Source organism: Struthio camelus, chromosome 31 (assembly GCF_040807025.1).
Source record: "Struthio camelus isolate bStrCam1 chromosome 31, bStrCam1.hap1, whole genome shotgun sequence".
In the NCBI taxonomy this organism is placed as follows: Eukaryota; Metazoa; Chordata; class Aves; order Struthioniformes; family Struthionidae; genus Struthio; species Struthio camelus.
The window spans coordinates 4321409-4339248 of NC_090972.1; the positions used below are offsets into that span (position 1 = coordinate 4321409).

Sequence of the window (17840 nt, forward strand, 5' to 3'; positions counted from 1 at the left end):
TTGCACCTTCCTCCCGGGGAAGGATTTCACGCCAGGCCGCGGCTCTTCCTTTTGTTGTTGTTGTTTTTTTTTTTAATTTTCCTTTGGAGCCGCAGGGGGAGCAGGATGCGCTGTACCCCCCCCCCAGCCCTGCTTCCCCCCACCCTGCCGCACCCGGACACGCGGAGCTAGGCCATACGGTTTATTCGTTCCATCCAAACGGGCCGCGCGCCCCCCTCCCGCTGCCCGCCCAGCGCCGGGGCGGGACGGCATCGCGGCGGGCCGAGCACTTCCGCGCCTCGAAGCCGGCGAGGCGCCGGCGGCCCCCGCCCCGGGCCAGCGAGCCGGGCAGGAGGGAGAGACCCGAAACGGGGAGGGAGGGGGATGCGGAGGCGGTAGGAGCCCCCCTGGGCCGGCCACCAGCTCTCAGGAACGTCCTGGAGAGTCCGATGAGGCGCTCGGGGCCGGAAAATGGAGCCCGGTCCCGCTTCCGACCCTGTCGGTGGGTGTGTTGAAACCCGCCGCTGAACCGGGCTCGGCTCCGTTCCTATAAAACACCCGGGGAAGGGAATGTCTCGGGCGGGAACGTTAAAACGAAGCCGTAGCTGACGGAGGGGGAGAAGTGGGGCAGCGAGGGCCGCGCGGCCTCCTTTTCCCCAAGCCGAGAGGATCCGGCATCCCCAGGAGCCCGGATAAATCGTTCTCGGTGGGATTGCTCCGAATTACAGGGAATGCCGGGCTCCTCCGCTTTCAATCGCAGCTCTGGCATCAGGCACAGCGGCCACCAGCTCCAGGCACCCATCAAAGCAGCTGCTAAAGGACTATTTAAAGCAAAAAAAAAAAGAGGAGCAACAACTCCTTAAAAACAGGGCAGGGGCTTCTGCTCCTCTCCAAGAAACCAGCCCTCCGGGATCCGGCCTCTCTGCGGGCCGCCTCCGGCTCCGAGGGCTGCTCCGCTCCTCCGGCGGGAGCGAGGGCTGCTCCCAAAGGCCGAGACGGGGCCGGGTGACGCAGGGCATCTTCGGAGCCGCGCCGACTCTTCCCGAAAGGCCCGGAGGAGGCAGCCTTTCACCGGGAAACTCGGAGTCTTTGGTGCATCCTCTTAGCGTGCAAAAAAAGGGGGAGAACCGGAGCCCGAGGAGCCCCCTCCGCGGCCCCGGCCTCGCCGCGGCAGCTCAGTTAGTCTCGTAGGAGGAGAGCAGGGCGGCGTCGACGGGCTCCATGCAGGAGGGGCAGGTGAAGGAGCGCATGAGCCAGTCGTCGATGCAGGCCACGTGGTAGACGTGCAGGCAGGGCAGGAACCGCACCGGGTCTCCGTAGGTGAACTCCAGCATGCAGATCACGCACCTGCGGGGTGGCGGAAAAGGCAGGGAAGTGAAACCTGGCTTTTGGGCGCTGCCGGCAGCTCCCCGAGGCGGCGATCAAGCCTTTCGGGGGGCTGCAGGCTGAGAAATCGGCACTCCGCCGTCCCTCCTGCCCTTAAAATCCCCGGGGAAACGGAAACGGGGATGAGGTGGGCATGGCAAAGGCAGGAACAGCCTCCGGGAGGGGATGGGGGTTCCCCGAGCTCGAACCCCGCCGCCCCAGCCGGCGTTTTGGGGGGACTCACTCCTTCGTTTTCTTCTCGGAGGGCTCGGCGCCGGGGTCGAAGAGGCCGCGGGGCAGGTGCTGGATGAGGCCGATGCGCTGGGCGATGCGGACCTGCTCGTCCTCCGTGAGCTGGGTGGCCAAGCGGCGCTGGCTGGGCGTGGGGTGGTACACGGGCACCGGCTCGCGCTCCTGCGGGGCGACGGCAACCGCCGGCCTTGGGGAGCGCCGACGGACCCCCAAACCTGCCTCCCCCCTGCTCCTGGGGGGGGGGCTTGGGGGGACCCTCAACCCTCGGCAGGGCACCCAATTCCCTCCTACAGTGCCCGCTCCCAGTGCTCCCAGGGCGCCCTGAGCCCCCCAGTTCCCCCTCCCCGTGCTCCTAGTTCCTCCCTGCTCCTCCCTTTTCCCCCTCCAGTGCTCCCAGTCCCCCCCAGGGCACCCTGATCCCCCCAGTTCCTCCTTCCGGGGCTCCCAATTTCTCCCCATTCCCCCAGTTTCACCATCCCAGTGCTCCCAGTCACCCCCAGTGCACCCTGATTTCCCTCCCTAGTGCTCCCAGATCCTCGAGGCAACTCTGACGTCCCCCAGTTTCCCCTTCCCAGTGCTCCCAGTTACCCCCAGTGCTCCCTGATCCCCCAAGTTCCCCCTCCCAGTGCTCCCAGTTACCCCCAGTGCACCCTGATTTCCCTCCCTAGTGTTCCCAGATCCTCGAGGCAACTCCGACGTCCCCCAGTTTCCCCTTCCCAGTGCTCCCAGTTACCCCCAGTGCTCCCTGATCCCCCAAGTTCCCCCTCCCAGTGCTCCCAGTTACCCCCAGTGCACCCTGATTTCCCTCCCTAGTGCTCCCAGACCCCCGAGGCAACTCCGACGCCCCCCAGTTTCCCCTTCTCAGTGCTCCCAGTTACCCCCAGTTCACCCCGATCCCCCCTCAGTGCTCCAGGCCCCGCAGTGCGCCCCGCTCCCCTCCCCAGTTCCCTCTCCCAGTGCTCCCAGTTACCCCCAGTGCGCCCCTGCTCCCCCTTCCCAGTGCTGCCAGGCCCCCAGCGCACCCCCCACTCCCCCCCGCCCCCAGTTCCACCTCCCAGCGCTCCCAGTTCGTCCCGCTCCCCCCGTGTCCCCCTCCCAGTACTCCCAGTGCCCCCTCCCAGTGCTCCCAGTCCCTCCGGACCTGGTAGGGCGGCGGGGCCGGGGGAGGCGGCGGGTCCCCGGGCCCCAGGCTGGCTCCGTCCACGGAGTCGTTGAGCAGCGAGAGGTCGTCGGCCGCCTGCGAGGACAGGCAGTTCCCCATCCCCGGGACCGGGATCGGGACCGAGACCGGGGCCGGGCCGGGACCGGGCCGGGCCGGGCCGGGCTCTGCCACCCCCTCCCGGCGGTGGTACCGCCCGCAGCGCGAGGCACGCCGGGAAATGCAGTCCGGCGCGGAGGGACTCCGCGCATGCGCAGAGCTGCGTCGCTGCCATTATTCCCCCCCTTTCTCCCGGCGATGGTACCGCCCGCGCCGCGGGGCGCGTCGGGAAATGGAGTCCGGCGCGCAGGGACTCCGCGCATGCGCGGGGAGGGCGCGGGAACGGGCGGGGAGGCGGGAAGAGGCCTTGAGGCCGCGGGACGCCGGTTCCCGGAGCTCCACCCCCGCCCTCCCGCCGAGCGGGGAGGGGGCGTGGCCTCTCCTAACCCCGCCCAGTCACCACCGCGCGCGCCGCGCCCCCCCCCCCCCACTTACCCCGGCCCACGTGACGCGGCGCCGTCCTTTCCGCGCGCGCTCACGTGGTGCCCGCGGAGGGCGGCGGACGGTGGCCGGCGGGGGTCAGCGCCCGCGTGCCGCGCTCGCCTCCCTCCCTCCCTTTCCCCCCCCCCCCAACCTCTCCCCCGCGGGCAGCGCCCGGTGCCGCCGCGGGAGCGCGAGGCCGCCCCGAGCCCCCTCCCGCCTCCTCCTCCCCCCCTCCCCGGTCCGCCCCCCCCCCTCCTCCTCCTCCTCCTCCTTCAGGCAGGTACCGGCCCGGCGCGGCCCCGGGCAGCGTGGCGGGGCCTGGCGAGCGCGGGCGGCCCGGCGGGAGCGGAGCGGGGGGGGGATTGGGTGGATTTGGGGGGGGGGGGGACAAAGTGGGGGCCGGAGGGGTAAAGTGGTGTTAGAGAGGGCAAATTGGGGGCTGGGGGGGGAGGAATTGGGGGCTGAGGAGGCAAAATGGGGTCTGGATTGGGATAAAGTGGGGGCAGGAGGAGCGAATTGGGGTCTGGGGGGGCAAAATGGGGTCTGGGGGTGTGAACTGGGGTCTGGGGGGAGAATTGGGATCTGGGAGGGCAAAATGGGCTCTGGGAGGGAGAATTAGGGGTCTGGGGGAAGAATTGGGGCCTGGGAGGGCAAAATGGGGTCTGGATGGGGATAAAGTGGGGGGCAGGAGGAGCGAATTGGGGTCTGGGGGGAAATTGGGGTCTGGATGGAGATAAAGCGGGCAGGAGGAGTGAACTGGGGTCTGGGGGGAAAATTGGGATCTGGGAGGGCAAAATAGGGTCTGGGGGGGAGAATTAGGAGTCTGGGGGGGAGAATTGGGGTCTGGGGAGGGCAAAATGGGGTCTGGGAGGGGAGAATTGGGGTCTAGGGGGAAGAATTGGGGTTTGGGAGGGCAAAATGGGGTCTGGGGGGAGAATTGGAGTCTGAGGGGGAAATTGGGGTCTGGGGAGGAGAATTGGGATCTGGAGCAGCAAAATAGGAGCAGGAGGTACAAACTGGGGGTTGGGGGGTTGTGCCGGGGGGGTGGGTTGTGCAATAGGAGGGGCTGTAGTGGGGGTGGATTGAGGAGGAGGAGTGCTGCCGGTGGCAAATTTTGGGGGGGGGGGCTGCCGTTGGGTGAGGGGGTTGCAGTGGCGAGAGGGTTGAACGCGTGTGTGATGGGGGGGTTATGGCGGGGGGGGCAGTTTCCGGGTGAGGGAGCACCCGGAGATGCCGGGATGGCGGCGGGACGGGACACGCGGGTGAGCGAGGCGCCGCTGCCGGCGGCCGTGAGGGAATTACAGCCCCGGGGGGGGGGCAGTTACAGGGGGGGTGATCTGCCCCCCTCCCTGCCCGGTGCAGGCTGCAGCCGCCCCCACGTGTCCGTGCCCCCCCCCCCCCCCCGGCAGGGATTTCCTCTCCCCTCCGAGCCACCCCGCGGCCCCGCTCCATGTGCTGCAGCGTGGGGCCCCCTCCCGACCCCCCTTCCTGGGGGTCACGCTCGCAGCGGGGACGTCCCCTCCGGTCCCAGCCCCGCTGCTGCCACCCCCCCCCCCACCCCCAGGACGTGCTCCCGACTCCCTCGGGGTGGGTTTGGGGAGGGAGGTGTGCTTCGCCTCTCCGCTCCGGTTGACTGCTTCCCAGCCCCCCAAATTTGCAGCGATTCGGGACCCCGAAACAAGGTGGCAGCGGCCGGCGGGATCCGGCTGCGGCTTCGAGCCGCGCTCGGCTGCCCCGCGAGGGTTTTGTGCCGTTCGCGTCCCCCCGCCTGCAGCCCAGCGACGCTGATCTCTCCGTGTCCCCCCCCTTTCCAGGAAAGACCCCCACCATGGACTGGCAGCCGGACGAGCAGGGCCTCCAGCAGGTCCTGCAGCTGCTGAAGGACTCGCAGTCGCCCAACACGGCCACGCAGCGCATCGTGCAGGACGTATCCTTGCGGTGGGGGCGGCCGGGGCTCTCCCGCCTCCCCAGTCCCTGCCGGGGAGGGCCGGGGGCTCCGTCGCTCACCCATTGGGGCTGGCACGGGGGGAAACGCGAGCCGGGTCCGTCTCTAGAACCAGCTTGACGCGTTGGCTGGAGCTGGGTGAAGGGGAGGCTCCAGGGGGATTAAAAACCTTCTGAGCTCATGGGGTCGGCAGCTAGATGGAGGCAGGATCGGTCTGGAGGAGGTCGAGCTGGGAAACGGGGCTTTTTCGGCTCTTCAGCCAGGGCCGAGCCTGCGTTTGGCTGCTCCGGGACAGCATCCCCTTCCCAATCCCCTTCCTTAACAGCCCCGGGGGCAGAAACTGAAGCAACTGAACCAATTCCCCGACTTCAACAACTACCTGATCTTCGTGCTGACGCGGCTGAAGTCGGAAGGTGGGTCTGCGGCCGGGGTGGGGGGGTTTCCTGGCTGCCCCGAGGTGTTGGCCGGGAGCTGAGCCCGCGCGTGCCGGGACCGGCACCTCCCCGGGATAACGCGTGCCTCCTAGATGAGCCCACGCGGTCGCTGAGCGGCCTCATCCTGAAGAACAACGTCAAGGCGCACTACCAAAGCTTCCCCCAGCCCGTGGCCGAGTTCATCAAGCAGGAGTGTCTCAACAACATCGGCGACGCGTCCTCCCTCATCCGGGCCACCATCGGTGAGAGGGGGCAGGGGATGCCCTCGGGGCGGCTGCCGAGTGGGGAAACGGCTTGGGATGGAGCCCCCGCCCTTACCCCGGTCCCGGCTCACGCGGCCCCTCCGGCCCCGCAGGCATCCTCATCACCACCATCGCCTCCAAGGGGGAGCTGCAGATGTGGCCGGAGCTGCTGCCCCAGCTCTGCAACCTGCTCAACTCGGAGGATTACAACACGTGCGAGGTGAGCGGGGGGCCGCGGCGGCGCGGGGCGGGGTGGGGGGGCCCGCGACCCGCCGCTGACGCCCCTCTGGCGCGCAGGGGGCGTTCGGGGCCCTGCAGAAGATCTGCGAGGACTCGTCCGAGCTCCTGGACAGCGACGCGCTCAACCGGCCCCTCAACGTCATGATCCCCAAGTTCCTCCAGTTCTTCAAGCACTGCAGCCCCAAGATCAGGTGGGGAGGGGGCTGGGGGGGGCGTCGCGTGGCTCTTAACGAATTTGGGTGGGAAGGGAGCACCTCTGTGTCACGGTTTTTGTCCCCCCACTGGCATCCTAATGGCTCCTTGTTCTTGTCCTCAACCCCCCCAAGCGTGCTCCAGCTCCATCCGTGCCCCCGATAAGCAGTGGGACATGGCAATTTGAACCGCCACCAGGCTGGGCAGCTCCAGCTCAGCCTGTCCCTGTGTCCCCGGCCGTCCCGCTGGGACTCACTCATGTGTCCCCAGGTCTCCCGCAGTCCTTCCCGCTCCGTACCGGGGCTGGGGGTTATTCCAGCCCAGGCACAAATTTCTGTTTGCCTTTTGTGAGTTAATTCAGGGGCCGATGGGGTCCAAGAGGCGCAAACAGGCTGGGCTGCTCCCCTTTCTCGCCCGGCATCGTTAGCTAACGAGCCTGTCAGAGCCCCCCACAGTCTGTCTTCTCCCCGACCCGCGGCTCAGGTCCCACGCGATCGCCTGCGTCAACCAGTTCATCATGGACCGGGCTCAGGCGCTGATGGAGAACATCGACACCTTCATCGAGGTGAGCGGCCGGGGAGAAACGCTTCCCCGCCCCGGTTCAGGATGGTCCTGCTGGCCGAGCTGCCCGAGGGAGGACCGTGGGCCGCCCCGGGTGACTCGGGGCTCTCGGTGTCCCCCGCCTCGCAGCACCTCTTTGCGCTGGCGGTGGACGAGGACCCCGAGGTGCGGAAGAACGTGTGCCGAGCCCTGGTGATGCTGCTGGAGGTCCGCATCGACCGCCTCATCCCCCACATGCACAGCATCATCCAGGTAAGGGCCTGGCTCGTGCCCGCTCCGGCGGAGCCGCTTCCCGGTCGTTCCCCCCTCCCCTCGTTGCTGGGGGTCCGGTTTTGGAGGGGGAAGGGGCTGACGTCTCTCCCCGGCGCCCTCCCGGCAGTACATGCTGCAGCGGACGCAGGACAGCGACGAGAACGTGGCGCTGGAGGCCTGCGAGTTCTGGCTGACTCTGGCCGAGCAGCCCATCTGCAAGGAGGTGCTGACGTCCCACCTGATGCAGTGAGTACCCCCGGGCGGCCCCATCTTGTCCCCCCCCGGCCCTCGACACCCCCGGCCCGGTCCCTCAGCGTCCCCTTTTCCCCCCTCGCAGGCTCATCCCCATCCTGGTGAACGGCATGAAATACTCCGAGATCGACATCATCTTGCTCAAGGTACGAGGGCGCTGAGCTCTCCGCTCCCTGCTCCAGCCGGCTCCAGGACGGGGCTGATACTGGTTAAACTGGTGGAGGGACTGGGGCCACTGGGAGATGAAGGGCTGCAACGGAGCCGGGGAAGGGCAGGGGCCGCCCCACGACCTCCCGGAGGTGATGCAAAACCCCGAGCTGACGCCGGTGATGGCAGTTGTGTTCGTACTGTCTGATCCGCGGAGGCCGGGGGGCGGCCGGGGCCGCGCCAGCCCCCCACCCCGTGACGCCCGCGGCTGCCGCAGGGTGACGTGGAGGAGGACGAGGCCATCCCCGACAGCGAGCAGGACATCAAGCCCCGCTTCCACAAGTCCCGCACGGTGACGCTGCAGCACGAGGAGGAGCGGCCGCAGGACCCCGACGACGCGGAGGACGAGGACGACGACGACACGCTCTCTGACTGGAACCTGAGTACGGCACCGCCGCCGCGGGCTCCCCGCTCCGGCTCGGGGCTCCGGCACGGCTCTGCCGCGAGCCCCGGTGTCCGGCTCCCCCCAAACCCCCACCCTCCCCGCGCTGCAGATGGACCTGGGGGCTGCGGTGGGGCGAGGAGGATGTTGATAAGGATGGAAACCTGCTTTGGGGCTTCGTTTGCGGGGAGGCTAATTAAACCTGGAGCTGAGGTGATGCCCGTTCGGTGGCTAACGGGATTGGGGCCGGGATTAACCGCGTCTCCTTTCCCCCGCCCCGCAGGGAAGTGTTCGGCTGCCGCGCTGGACGTCCTGGCCAACGTCTTCCGGGAAGAGCTGCTCCCTCACCTCCTCCCGCTGCTCAAGGAGCTCCTCTTCCACCCCGAGTGGGTCATCAAGGAGTCGGGCATCCTCGTGCTGGGGGCTATCGCCGAAGGTGGGCGCCGGGGCACCCCGGGTGCCAGGGGCCGGCGGCTCCGGCCGTGCCCGAGGCGGCGCCGGGGTGCCTGAGCGTCCCCGTGCCCCCCGCAGGCTGCATGCAGGACATGGTGCCCTACCTGCCGGAGCTGATCCCCCACCTCATCCAATGCCTGTCGGACAAGAAGGCGCTGGTGCGCTCCATCGCCTGCTGGACGCTGAGCCGCTACGCGCACTGGGTGGTCAGCCAGCCCCCCGACATGTACCTGAAGCCGCTCATGACCGAGCTGCTCAAGCGCATCCTCGACAGCAACAAGCGGGTGCAGGAGGCAGCCTGCAGGTAACGGCTTGGGGAGGACGATGGCTTTCGCCGCCCGTGCGAGCCCGGACACCCCTCGGCGGGTGACGGGGGGAGGTTTAGGGCTGTCCGTGAGGTGTTTAGGGGCAGGTTTTTGCTCTCCTCTGGACGTGATGACGAACACGATGTTTGAGCCCCCCCGTGATGATGGCGTATTCGTACTGTCTGAGCCAGAGAGCGGGGAAACGCCCCTGGGCCCTGCCCCGACGCCGGAAGGGGCTGTTAACGCTCCTCTCTGTGCCCTCTCGCAGCGCCTTCGCCACCCTGGAGGAGGAGGCCTGCACGGAGCTGGTGCCGTACCTCAGCTTCATCCTGGACACGCTGGTGTTCGCCTTCGGCAAGTACCAGCACAAGAACCTGCTGATCCTCTACGACGCCATCGGTACCCTGGCCGACTCCGTGGGGCACCACCTGAACCAGCCGGTGAGGCTCCCCGCGGGCTGTCCCTCCCTCGGGGATCTTCTCCGGGCACCCGCCGCGTCCCGCAGGGCGTTTCGCCCCGCAGCAGGCGGGCGTTAAACGCAGCCCGGCACGTCCGTTCGCCTCCGGCTCGTCCGAGGACGCGGCCCGTTTCGCTGTCGCTCCCTGTGCCCCCAGCCCGGAACCGATGATGACAAAACCAAACAGACATTCGAATCCTGAACTGCCAGTGTGGATCTCTCCGGTCTGACGGTTTCTGGGCTGAGCGGGGAGCCAGGGAGCAGCCCCGTGGCAGCGCCGCGGCCCCCGTGACCGCATCTCTCTCCCTCCGCCGGCGCAGGAATACATCCAGAAGCTGATGCCGCCCCTCATCCAGAAGTGGAACGAGCTGAAAGACGAGGACAAGGACCTCTTCCCGCTGCTGGAGGTGAGCTGTGGGACGTGCAGGGCTCTGGCCGGGAGCAGGAGGGCTGAGCCGGGTCCGAGGTGTCCGTCTCCTTGCCCCACGCTCACCTCCTGCCTCGGTTTCCCCTCTCGCCAGTGCTTGTCGTCGGTGGCCACGGCCCTGCAGAGCGGCTTCCTGCCCTACTGCGAGCCCGTGTACCAGCGCTGCGTCACTCTGGTGCAGAAAACGCTCGCTCAGGCCATGGTAGGTCACGGTCCTCGTCCTGCCAGCTCCGTTCCGCACGTCCCCCGATGCCGTGGTGGTGATCACGGGCCCGCGGCAGCTTGCGGACTCTCTCCCCTCCTCGCAGATGTACAACCAGCACCCGGACCAGTACGAAGCCCCGGACAAAGACTTCATGATCGTGGCGCTGGACTTGCTGAGCGGCTTGGCCGAGGGGCTGGGCTGCCACGTGGAGCAGCTGGTGGCTCGCAGCAACATCATGACGCTGCTTTTCCAGTGCATGCAGGTAAAAGGGGGCCACTTGGGACCCCCTCCCTCGCGCCCCCGGGGCCGCCCCGGGCTCACCCCGTCTCCTTTGCTGGCAGGACACGATGCCCGAGGTCCGGCAGAGCTCCTTCGCCCTCCTGGGCGACCTCACTAAGGCCTGCTTTGTGCACGTCAAACCCTGCATCGGTGCGTACCGGTGGGTCCTCGCCCTCCCCGGAGCCGCCAGGAGCCGGAGCCGCTCCGTGTTGGGACCCTCCGATCTGGAGGGGGGGTGGTGAAGCTGGAGCGGGGACCCTTAAAGGGACACATGTTTTGGGGGGCTGCTCTAATCCTGCTTCCCTCTCACCCCCAGCTGAGTTTATGCCCATCCTGGGCACCAACCTGAACCCCGAGTTTATCTCCGTGTGCAACAACGCGACCTGGGCCATCGGCGAGATCTGCATGCAGATGGGTGAGCGTGTCCCTGTCCCCGCTCCGGACCCGGAAAGCGGGAGCCGAGCTGGGTGGCGGGGAGCAGCAGGACGCCTGGGTCCTCCCCCCCGCCCTCGGCTGGCTCGGCCCCCTGACGCCTCCCTCCCCGGCGGCCGCGGGCTGACGGATTCCCATGCCGGCAGGGGCGGAAATGCAGCCGTACGTCCAGATGGTGCTGAACAACCTGGTGGAGATCATCAACCGGCCCAACACCCCTAAAACCCTCCTGGAGAACACAGGTGAGGCCAGGGACTTGCACGGGGGCTTCCCCTGCCAGGGGGGACTCGGGGGGGGGGGGGGTGTTACCTGCAGCTGGAGGCAGGTTTTTCCCTCCTGCCTTGGGGAGAAGCTGGCTGCAAGTCCGGGGCCGCGCTGCAATTCCTCTCTTTCTCGCCGCAGCCATCACCATCGGGCGTCTGGGCTTCGTCTGCCCGCAGGAGGTGGCCCCGATGTTGCAGCAGTTCATCCGCCCCTGGTGAGTGGGGGGCAGCTGTGGGGAGGACGGGGAGGAAGTGCCAGGCGCTGGCCGCGGGGGCTGAACTGGCGCCCGGCGCTCTGCTCCCAGGTGCACGTCGCTCCGCAACATCCGCGACAACGAGGAGAAGGACTCGGCTTTCCGCGGCATCTGCGTGATGATCGGGGTGAACCCCGGCGGGGTCGTGCAGGTAGCGAGGGGGGGGCCTGGGAGGGAGCTGGGGCGGCTGCGGGAAGCCTCATCGTCCAGTTTTCCACCGCCTCGTCCCCACCGGGGTTTTTCCCCCGCTCATCCCGGGTTTTTCCCTCCTCGGCAGGACTTCATATTCTTCTGCGACGCCGTCGCGTCCTGGGTGAGCCCCAAGGACGACCTGAGGGACATGTTTTATAAGGTGAGCGGTGATAGCGGGGGTTCGGGGCGGTGGCGAGGGGCAGCTCGGTTCTCACCGCCTGCCCCTGGGCCCAGATCCTCCACGGCTTCAAGGACCAGGTGGGCGAGGAGAACTGGCAGCAGTTCTCGGAGCAGTTCCCTCCGCTGCTCAAGGACCGGCTGGCGGCGTTTTACGGGGTCTAGGCCAGGCGCAGACACCGGAAGCAGGTGGGTCGGGGCCAGGCGGGCGGCAGCGGCCCGGCCCCTCCTTTCCCCCCCCCCCGGCCCCTGCGGACCCCGCCCCGGCTAACGCCGCCCCGTCTCCCCTCTCTCCTAGGTTCCCGCGTGCGCCGGGAGGGCCGTCGGGACCTCGGCTGCCCCCAGGCGCTGGCACGCCGGCGCGCGGGGGGTTAGGGAGGACGGGAGGAGCCGCACGGGACCTTTATCGCGACTTCCCTCCCCATCTCCTGCCACTTCCGAGGTGGGGGGAGGCCCCCGCAGCTCTATTTAAGCGGCGCCCCCCCGGGGCGTCCCGGCGCGGGGTGGGGGAGAAGGGGGTCTTGGTTTCTTTTCCGCCGTCTCCGGTTTGCTGGGGGTGGGGGGTGGTCCGGGGCCGTCCAAGGGGGGAGGAATTAACCCACAAACGTGTCTTGCTCCGGGGGTGGGGGTGCTGATCGCTAAGGCAGCAACAACGCACCCTCCCCCCCCCTCCCCTCCCCGGCCACCCCCGAAATTACAGGATTAGGGTTAAAAAAACCAAGCTACAATTGGGGCAAAAAGGGTCCAAAACGGTTTAAAAGCGTCAACCTCGGTGCGGCTCGCCCCCGGCGCCGTCCCGCTGTACCACAGTCCTCGCCCGCCGCCTCGTCCCCTCGGGGTAGCTGAGCCCTCGTTTCCTGGATGCACAAAGCCCTTTCAGGAGAGATACGTATATAAATATATATATATACATATATATATACACACACGGATATATATATATGGGAAGACGAACGATCCCCACCGCCGGCAGCTGCTCCGCTGCCCAGGGCTTCCCCGGGGCGGAGGGGGCCGCGCCGGGCGGCGCCGTCCGCGTCTCTCCGTGAGTTGATGCCACGTTTCTGTGCTTTTTTTTTTCGTTGTTGGTTTTTTTAATTTTTTTTTTTGGTTGGTCGTTTGTTGTTGTTTTTAACCGTTTACAGGGAGGGAGCCACGTCCTGGCGGGGGGGAGGGGGGAGGGTCCCGGCCGCCTCCGGCCCTGCGCGGGGTCGGAGGGAGGTGGTGGGGGGGGGGGTCCCGGTGCCGCGGGCCGGGGCCGGGGTTGGTGGGGGGGGGGTTGGGGGTCCCGGGGGTCGGCGGTTTTTTGGGGGTGGGGGGGGTGGGGGGGGGCCGTGGCGGGCTCGGCTGTGACGCGCCGCCACCTTCCTTGTCGTTAAAGAAAGTCCGTGGATCGTCGCCGGTGTCGCTGCTGTTTTTTTTTTTTAAATCGCCGTTACCGGGTGGGGGGGGTCGGGGGGGGGGGAACCGGGGCCGTTACCGGGGGCGGGGGGGGGAGAGAACCGAGCCCTGAGGGGGCGGGGGGGGAACCGGGCCCCGAGGAGCCGCGGGGGGGGGGGGGAGGCTCGTTCTCCTTCCCCCTTCCCCCCCGTCGCCCGGTGCGTTTTGCCCCCTCTCCGGCAGCACCGGAGGCCGCACGTGCCCCCCCCCTCCCCTTCAGGCTCCCGCGCTTCCCTTCCGGCGCCGCTTGATGACGTCGGCGGCGGGACGGCGGCCGCCGCCGCCTCCTATTGGGCGCGGGCTGGGTCACGTGGGGCGGCGGCACTGCCCCCCCCCCCCGCTCCGCGCGTCACTGCGCGCGCGCCGGAAGCGGATCCCGCCGTGGCCTTGGCGACGGGACGCGGCGGGGCCGGGCCGCGCCCCGGTAAGCGGGGGGGGCGGGGGGGGGTCCCGGTTCCCCCCCCTTCTCCCCCCCCCCACCGCTTGGGGGGGGGAGCCTCACCGGGATCCTCCCCCCCCTCCCCATTCACAAGCGTGCGGGGTCGTAAAGGGAGGCGGCATCCCGGTGCGGGGCTGTTTGGGGGGGGTGCCGGTAACGGGGTTTTGGGGGGGGCGGCAATGGGGGGGGGCTGGGGTCGGAGGGATTCCGGTGTTGGGGGGGGAGTCCTGGGGCTGGGGGGTCGCGGTAATGGAGGTGGGAGGGATCCCCGGGTGGTGGGAGTCCTGGTAACGGGGCTGGGGGGGTCCCCGGTAATAGGGGCTGGAGGGATCTTGGGGCTGGGGGGGGTCCTGGGGTCGGGGGGGGGCCAGTAATGGGATAGTGGAGGGTTGGGGGGTCCCTGTCTCTGTGGAGTCCTGGTAATGGGGGCTGGAGAGATCTTGGGGTTGGGGGGGTCCTGGGGTCGGGGGGGGCCAGTAATGGGATAGAAGAGGGCTGGGGGGGGGTCCTTGTCTCTGGGGGGGTCCCGGTAATGGGGCTGGGGGGGGGTCCCTATTTGTGGGGGGTCCCTGTTTGTGTGGGGGGGTCCCAGTAATGAGGGTTGGGGGTTGCCTGTCTCTGGGGGGGGGGTCCCAGTAACAGGGCTGGGGGGGGCCCTGGGCTTGGGGGAGTCCCCAGTAATGGGGACTGGAGGCATCTTTTTGGGGGGGGGGGAAGTTGGTATCTTGCGGGGAGGCTAAATTTGGGGGGGGATCCCAGTATTGTGGGGTTTGGAGGGGGCTGGTTTTGGGGTGGTCCCAGTGTCATAAGGAAGAGCCCCCAGTTTAGGGAAGGGGGGGCTGGGATCGGCCCCCCCCCCCCAACGGTCCCATCCCCCCAGCCATGGAGGCGGCCCCCGACCCCGACCGGCAGGCTCAGGAATACGTCACCCGGCTGCGGGGTCCGGCCGCCCCCACCACCCCCCCCGCCGTCCCGCCGGCCAAGCCCCGCGCCCCACCGCCGCTGCCACCGCCCCGGCCCCCGCCGGCGCTGCGGAGGTCCCCGGGGGCCGAGGGGGGCGGCGGGGGGCTGCTGGCGCTGCCGCTGGAGCTGCTGCTGCAGATCTGCTCCTACCTGGAGGCCCGGGTGGTGCTGGCGGTGCTGCCCCGCGTGTGCCGGGCCCTGCGCGAGGTGGCCCGCGACGCCGTCACCTGGCGCATCCGCCTCCAGCGCCGCCTCGACGCCGCCTACCCCGTGCTCGAAGGTGGGTCCGGGGCGGGCGGGGGGACGCCCGGGTCCCCTCCGAAAACCTTTCCCTTCCCTCGCTGATGTTTCCCGTCCCCGCAGAGGAGGGTTTCAACTGGCCGGCCGCCTGCGTCGACCTGGAGGAGCACCTGCAGCGCTGGGCGGGCGACGGCGGCGCCATGGAGCACTTCTCCCTGGACGAGGGGCACTTCGCCTCCGTCGACTCCGTCCTCCTGCTGCAGGTAGGAGAACGTGGCCCCCCCCCGCTGCCCTAGATCCCTCCCTGCTGCTCTGGGTCCCCCCTGCTGCCCCGGATTCCCCCCCTGCTGCTCTGGGTCCCCCCTGCTGCCCTGGATCCCCCCCTGCTGCTCTGGGTCCCCCCTGCTACACCAGACCCCCCCCTGCTGCTCTGGGTCCCCCCTGCCGCCCCGGATTCCCCCCCTGCTGCTCTGGGTCCCCCCTGCTACACCGGACCCCCCCCTGCTGCTCTGGGTCCCCCCTGCCGCCCCGGATTCCCCCCCTGCTGCTCTGGGTCCTCCCTGCTACATCGGACCCCCCACTGCTGCTCTGGGTCCCCCCTGCCGCCCCGGATTCCCCCCCTGCTGCTCTGGGTCCCCTCTGCCGCCCCGGATTCCCCCCTGCTGCTCTGGGTCCCCCCTGCCACCCCAGATCCCCCCCTGCTGCTCTGGGTCCCCCCCTGCCGCCCCGGATTCCCCCCCTGCTGCTCTGGGTCCCCCCTGCTACACCGGACCCCCCACTGCTGCTCTGGGTCCCCCCCACTACCCCGGACCCCCTCTGATGCCCTGGGTCCCCTCCTGCTGCCCTGGACCCCCCCCCTGCTGCTCTAGGTCCCCCACCTGCTACCCCGGACCCTCCCCTGCTGCTCTGGGTTCCCCTCTGCTGCTCTGGGTCCCTCCTGCCGCCCCAGACCCCCCCCCAACAGCTCAGCACCAGGCTCACCGCGGCCCCCCCCCTTCCACCCGGTGCCTTGCAGGGGGGGACGCTCTGCGTCTCGGGCTCCCGTGACCGCAACGTCAACCTGTGGGACCTGCGGCAGCTGGGCCAAGCGCCCGACAAGGTGCTGGTGAAGGCGCTGGGCACGGAGCGCAACGGGACGCACAAGGTGGGAAGTCGCAGCTGCTCCGTCCCCGCTCCGGGCCGCGCACGCGCTTCAGTTTTCCCCCTTCCCTGGGAATTGGGGAATTTGGCCGCCCGGGTGTAGTTTAGTCTCCTTTCTTTCAGGGTTGGGTCTGGTCTTTGGCCTGCAGGGACAACAAGGTGTGTTCGGGCTCGTGGGACAGCACGGTGAAGCTGTGGGACATGGAGGCCGAGGGGCAGCAGTTCGGGGAGATCAGGTGCCGCCCCAGGGAGAGCTGTGTGCTTTCGGGGTGGAGGGTGAGGGCTCCCGGCTGCCTGATTTGAGCCTGGCTCCTCTGCTCCATCCGCAGGGAGAAGGCGGCCGTGCTGTGCCTCTCCTACCGCCCCGACGTCCTCGTCACCGGCACCTATGACAAGACAGTGACGGTCTACGACCCACGAGGTTGGTCCTTCGTCGGAGGGGGGGAGGCGCTGGGCGCGTTGTGGGGCGGGGGGGGCCTCCTGGCCCTCACACCGCTTCCACAGCCGCCCAGGCCCTGGTGAGGAGTCACAAGCCGCACGCCAGCGCCGTGCTGTCCCTCGCCGCCGACGACCGGCTCATCGTCTCGGGCAGCGAGGACCGCACCCTTGTCGTCTTCGACCGCCGGGCCGACAGCATCCTCCAGCGGCTGCAGGTGGGGGCCGCGGGGGGCTGCGGGCGCCGCCGGGGGGGTCCCCGCCTGCGGCCGCGGGGCCATCTCGGAGTGAGGGGGTCGAAGCCGCGTCCGGGGTGAGGCTGAGGGTGCCGAAGGGTTTCCTGTTCCCCGCTCCTCTTCTGTCCTAGCTGGAAAACTACCTGCTGTCCATGTCGTACCGGGGGACGCAGCTGTGGGCGGGTGACAACCAGGGCCGCGTCTACGTCTTCGAGAACGGAGCCGGCAGCTTCCAGCCCGCGCGGGTAGGGAACATCCGTCCCCTCGCGGGTTGGGTGCAGGGATGTCTCCGGCGGTCCGGAGAGCTCCGGCTGAGCCCAGCCGCGTTCCCAGCCTGGCTCGGATCCATCTGGAGCGAGGAAGCAAGAGCCGGGCTGGGGCGGGGGGGAGCCGGCAGCGGCCTCACGCGCCGTTTTCGCCCCACAGTACTTCGACGTTGGGCACCGCTCGCAGATCACGGGGCTCTGGCACTCCCTGGGCTCCCTCTACACCACGTCCACCGACCGGACGCTGCGGGTGGGAGCCCGAGGAGCGCGAGCTCCCCCTCGATCCCCGCCCGGCCCTGGCGGCGCCCCGCGGTGGCAGCCGGCGCCAACGGCTCCTTCCTTCTTTTCCAGATACACATTCCTACGGACCCTCCTCGCACCATCTGCTCCCGGACGCACGACGACGTGCTCAACGGGGTAAGGGAGCGGCGCGGCCCCCCTCGGGGGCGTTTCGCCCGTGCGGGCGGAGGCCCTCCCGCACGTGTGTGGGCCCCGCGCGCCCCCTGCGGCTCCGTTCCTGCCCTCACGCCCCCTTCGCTGCCCTTCCAGATCAGCGTGGAGGGCGACACGGTGGCCGCCGCCTCCGGGGGCCTCTCGGTGGAGGTGTGGCGGCTCCGGCGCTGACGAGCCGCTGCGGCCTGCACATGCACTGCCAAAGAGGGGCCGGCGGCGACCCTGCCGGGACTCCCCGGGCCCCCGTTCATCCCCCCCCCTGAGCGTTCCTGGGGGGCCGCAGCCCCGCTCTGCCGGATCCGGGGAGCCCTCTCCGTCCCCCGCCTGATCCCCTCCCGGGGATGGAGGAGACGGGCCAGGCCCAGCAGGCCCTCGGTTGAGTTTGGAGCCGTTTTTTTTCTTTTTCTGTTCGTTGGGTATTAAAAGGATTTGGCTGAACTGGAGCCGCTGCGGTGGCTGTGAGTCCCTCTGCGGGGTGTGGTGAGGGGGCAGGTCGGGGTGGAGGTGTGGGGTGAGGCAGAGCGATGAGGATTTGGGGTGAGGCTGGACAGGTTTGGGGCGCTGCAGGGGATGGAGTTTGGCCTGGAAGGGGGGGAGGGGGGAGGTGCGGGTGGAACCGTAGCGTGGGAACGGCTGCCCGCACCAAAGCGTTTCGCTTGCGGACGCCTGCTGTCCCTTCGAGGCCGCCGTCTCGCGTTCAGGATGGCGTCGGCCGTACGTACGGCGCGGGGGGTGGGGAGAGCAAGATGGCGGCGCGCGGGGCGGAGCAAGATGGCGGCGCGCGCCGCCGTACGGCGCGGCGG

General features: G+C 69.1%; 3 protein-coding genes across 7 annotated transcripts; 2 read left to right on the forward strand and 1 right to left on the reverse strand.

Moving 5' to 3' along the window:
* Positions 1 to 167: 167 nt before the first annotated feature.
* Positions 168 to 2965, reverse strand: LOC104151990 (RING finger protein 11). Its single transcript, XM_068922818.1, has 3 exons — positions 2738 to 2965; positions 1589 to 1758; positions 168 to 1326 (listed from the first exon to the last, which is right to left on the reverse strand). Exons 1-3 carry the CDS (start codon positions 2855 to 2857, stop codon positions 1155 to 1157), a joined length of 462 nt encoding a protein of 153 aa, XP_068778919.1. The 5' UTR covers positions 2858 to 2965; the 3' UTR covers positions 168 to 1154.
* Positions 2966 to 3348: 383 nt separating this feature from the next.
* On the forward strand, positions 3349 to 12346 carry TNPO2 (transportin 2). Of its 5 annotated transcripts, none has more exons than XM_068922813.1 (25): positions 3349 to 3557; positions 5092 to 5204; positions 5560 to 5635; positions 5749 to 5898; positions 6012 to 6118; positions 6196 to 6329; positions 6814 to 6895; positions 7021 to 7143; positions 7271 to 7389; positions 7481 to 7541; positions 7820 to 7985; positions 8268 to 8420; positions 8516 to 8741; positions 9011 to 9182; positions 9520 to 9606; positions 9721 to 9828; positions 9935 to 10093; positions 10173 to 10260; positions 10427 to 10525; positions 10689 to 10784; positions 10945 to 11020; positions 11111 to 11210; positions 11337 to 11411; positions 11486 to 11617; positions 11727 to 12346. In XM_068922813.1, the coding sequence occupies exons 2-24, from the start codon at positions 5106 to 5108 to the stop codon at positions 11591 to 11593; spliced, it is 2664 nt and encodes an 887-aa protein (XP_068778914.1). In that variant the 5' UTR covers positions 3349 to 3557; positions 5092 to 5105; the 3' UTR covers positions 11594 to 11617; positions 11727 to 12346. The 5 variants fall into 5 exon arrangements, with proteins under 5 accessions (XP_068778914.1, XP_068778918.1, XP_068778915.1 ...); XM_068922817.1 differs by having other exon boundaries at positions 3532 to 3553; XM_068922814.1 differs by lacking the exon at positions 3349 to 3557 and adding an exon at positions 4267 to 4286.
* An 880-nt stretch (positions 12347 to 13226) lies between these two features.
* FBXW9 (F-box and WD repeat domain containing 9) lies at positions 13227 to 17480 on the forward strand. The gene is made up of 11 exons (XM_068922738.1): positions 13227 to 13289; positions 14185 to 14547; positions 14631 to 14770; positions 15523 to 15651; positions 15771 to 15883; positions 15977 to 16068; positions 16152 to 16300; positions 16450 to 16563; positions 16745 to 16834; positions 16936 to 17001; positions 17134 to 17480. Exons 2-11 carry the CDS (start codon positions 14187 to 14189, stop codon positions 17206 to 17208), a joined length of 1329 nt encoding a protein of 442 aa, XP_068778839.1. The 5' UTR covers positions 13227 to 13289; positions 14185 to 14186; the 3' UTR covers positions 17209 to 17480.
* The last annotated feature ends 360 nt before the right edge of the window (positions 17481 to 17840 follow it).

Excerpts from the sequence above, each read along its gene's own strand:
- LOC104151990 (XM_068922818.1), bottom strand. The coding sequence starts at position 2,857 with ATGGGGAACTGCCTGTCCTCGCAGGCGGCCGACGACCTCTCGCTGCTC. Across the intron at positions 1,759-2,737 it reads CGGCCCCGCCGCCCTACCAG|GAGCGCGAGCCGGTGCCCGT; the intron begins GTCCGGAGGGAC and ends GTCGCCCCGCAG. Across the intron at positions 1,327-1,588 it reads TCCGAGAAGAAAACGAAGGA|GTGCGTGATCTGCATGCTGG; the intron begins GTGAGTCCCCCC and ends GCCACCCCGCAG.
- FBXW9 (XM_068922738.1), top strand. The coding sequence starts at position 14,187 with ATGGAGGCGGCCCCCGACCCCGACCGGCAGGCTCAGGAATACGTCACC. Across the intron at positions 16,069-16,151 it reads GACGGTCTACGACCCACGAG|CCGCCCAGGCCCTGGTGAGG; the intron begins GTTGGTCCTTCG and ends CCGCTTCCACAG. Across the intron at positions 16,835-16,935 it reads CCACCGACCGGACGCTGCGG|ATACACATTCCTACGGACCC; the intron begins GTGGGAGCCCGA and ends CTTCTTTTCCAG.
- TNPO2 (XM_068922813.1), top strand. The coding sequence starts at position 5,106 with ATGGACTGGCAGCCGGACGAGCAGGGCCTCCAGCAGGTCCTGCAGCTG. Across the intron at positions 6,330-6,813 it reads CACTGCAGCCCCAAGATCAG|GTCCCACGCGATCGCCTGCG; the intron begins GTGGGGAGGGGG and ends CCCGCGGCTCAG. Across the intron at positions 7,390-7,480 it reads CTGACGTCCCACCTGATGCA|GCTCATCCCCATCCTGGTGA; the intron begins GTGAGTACCCCC and ends CCCCCCTCGCAG.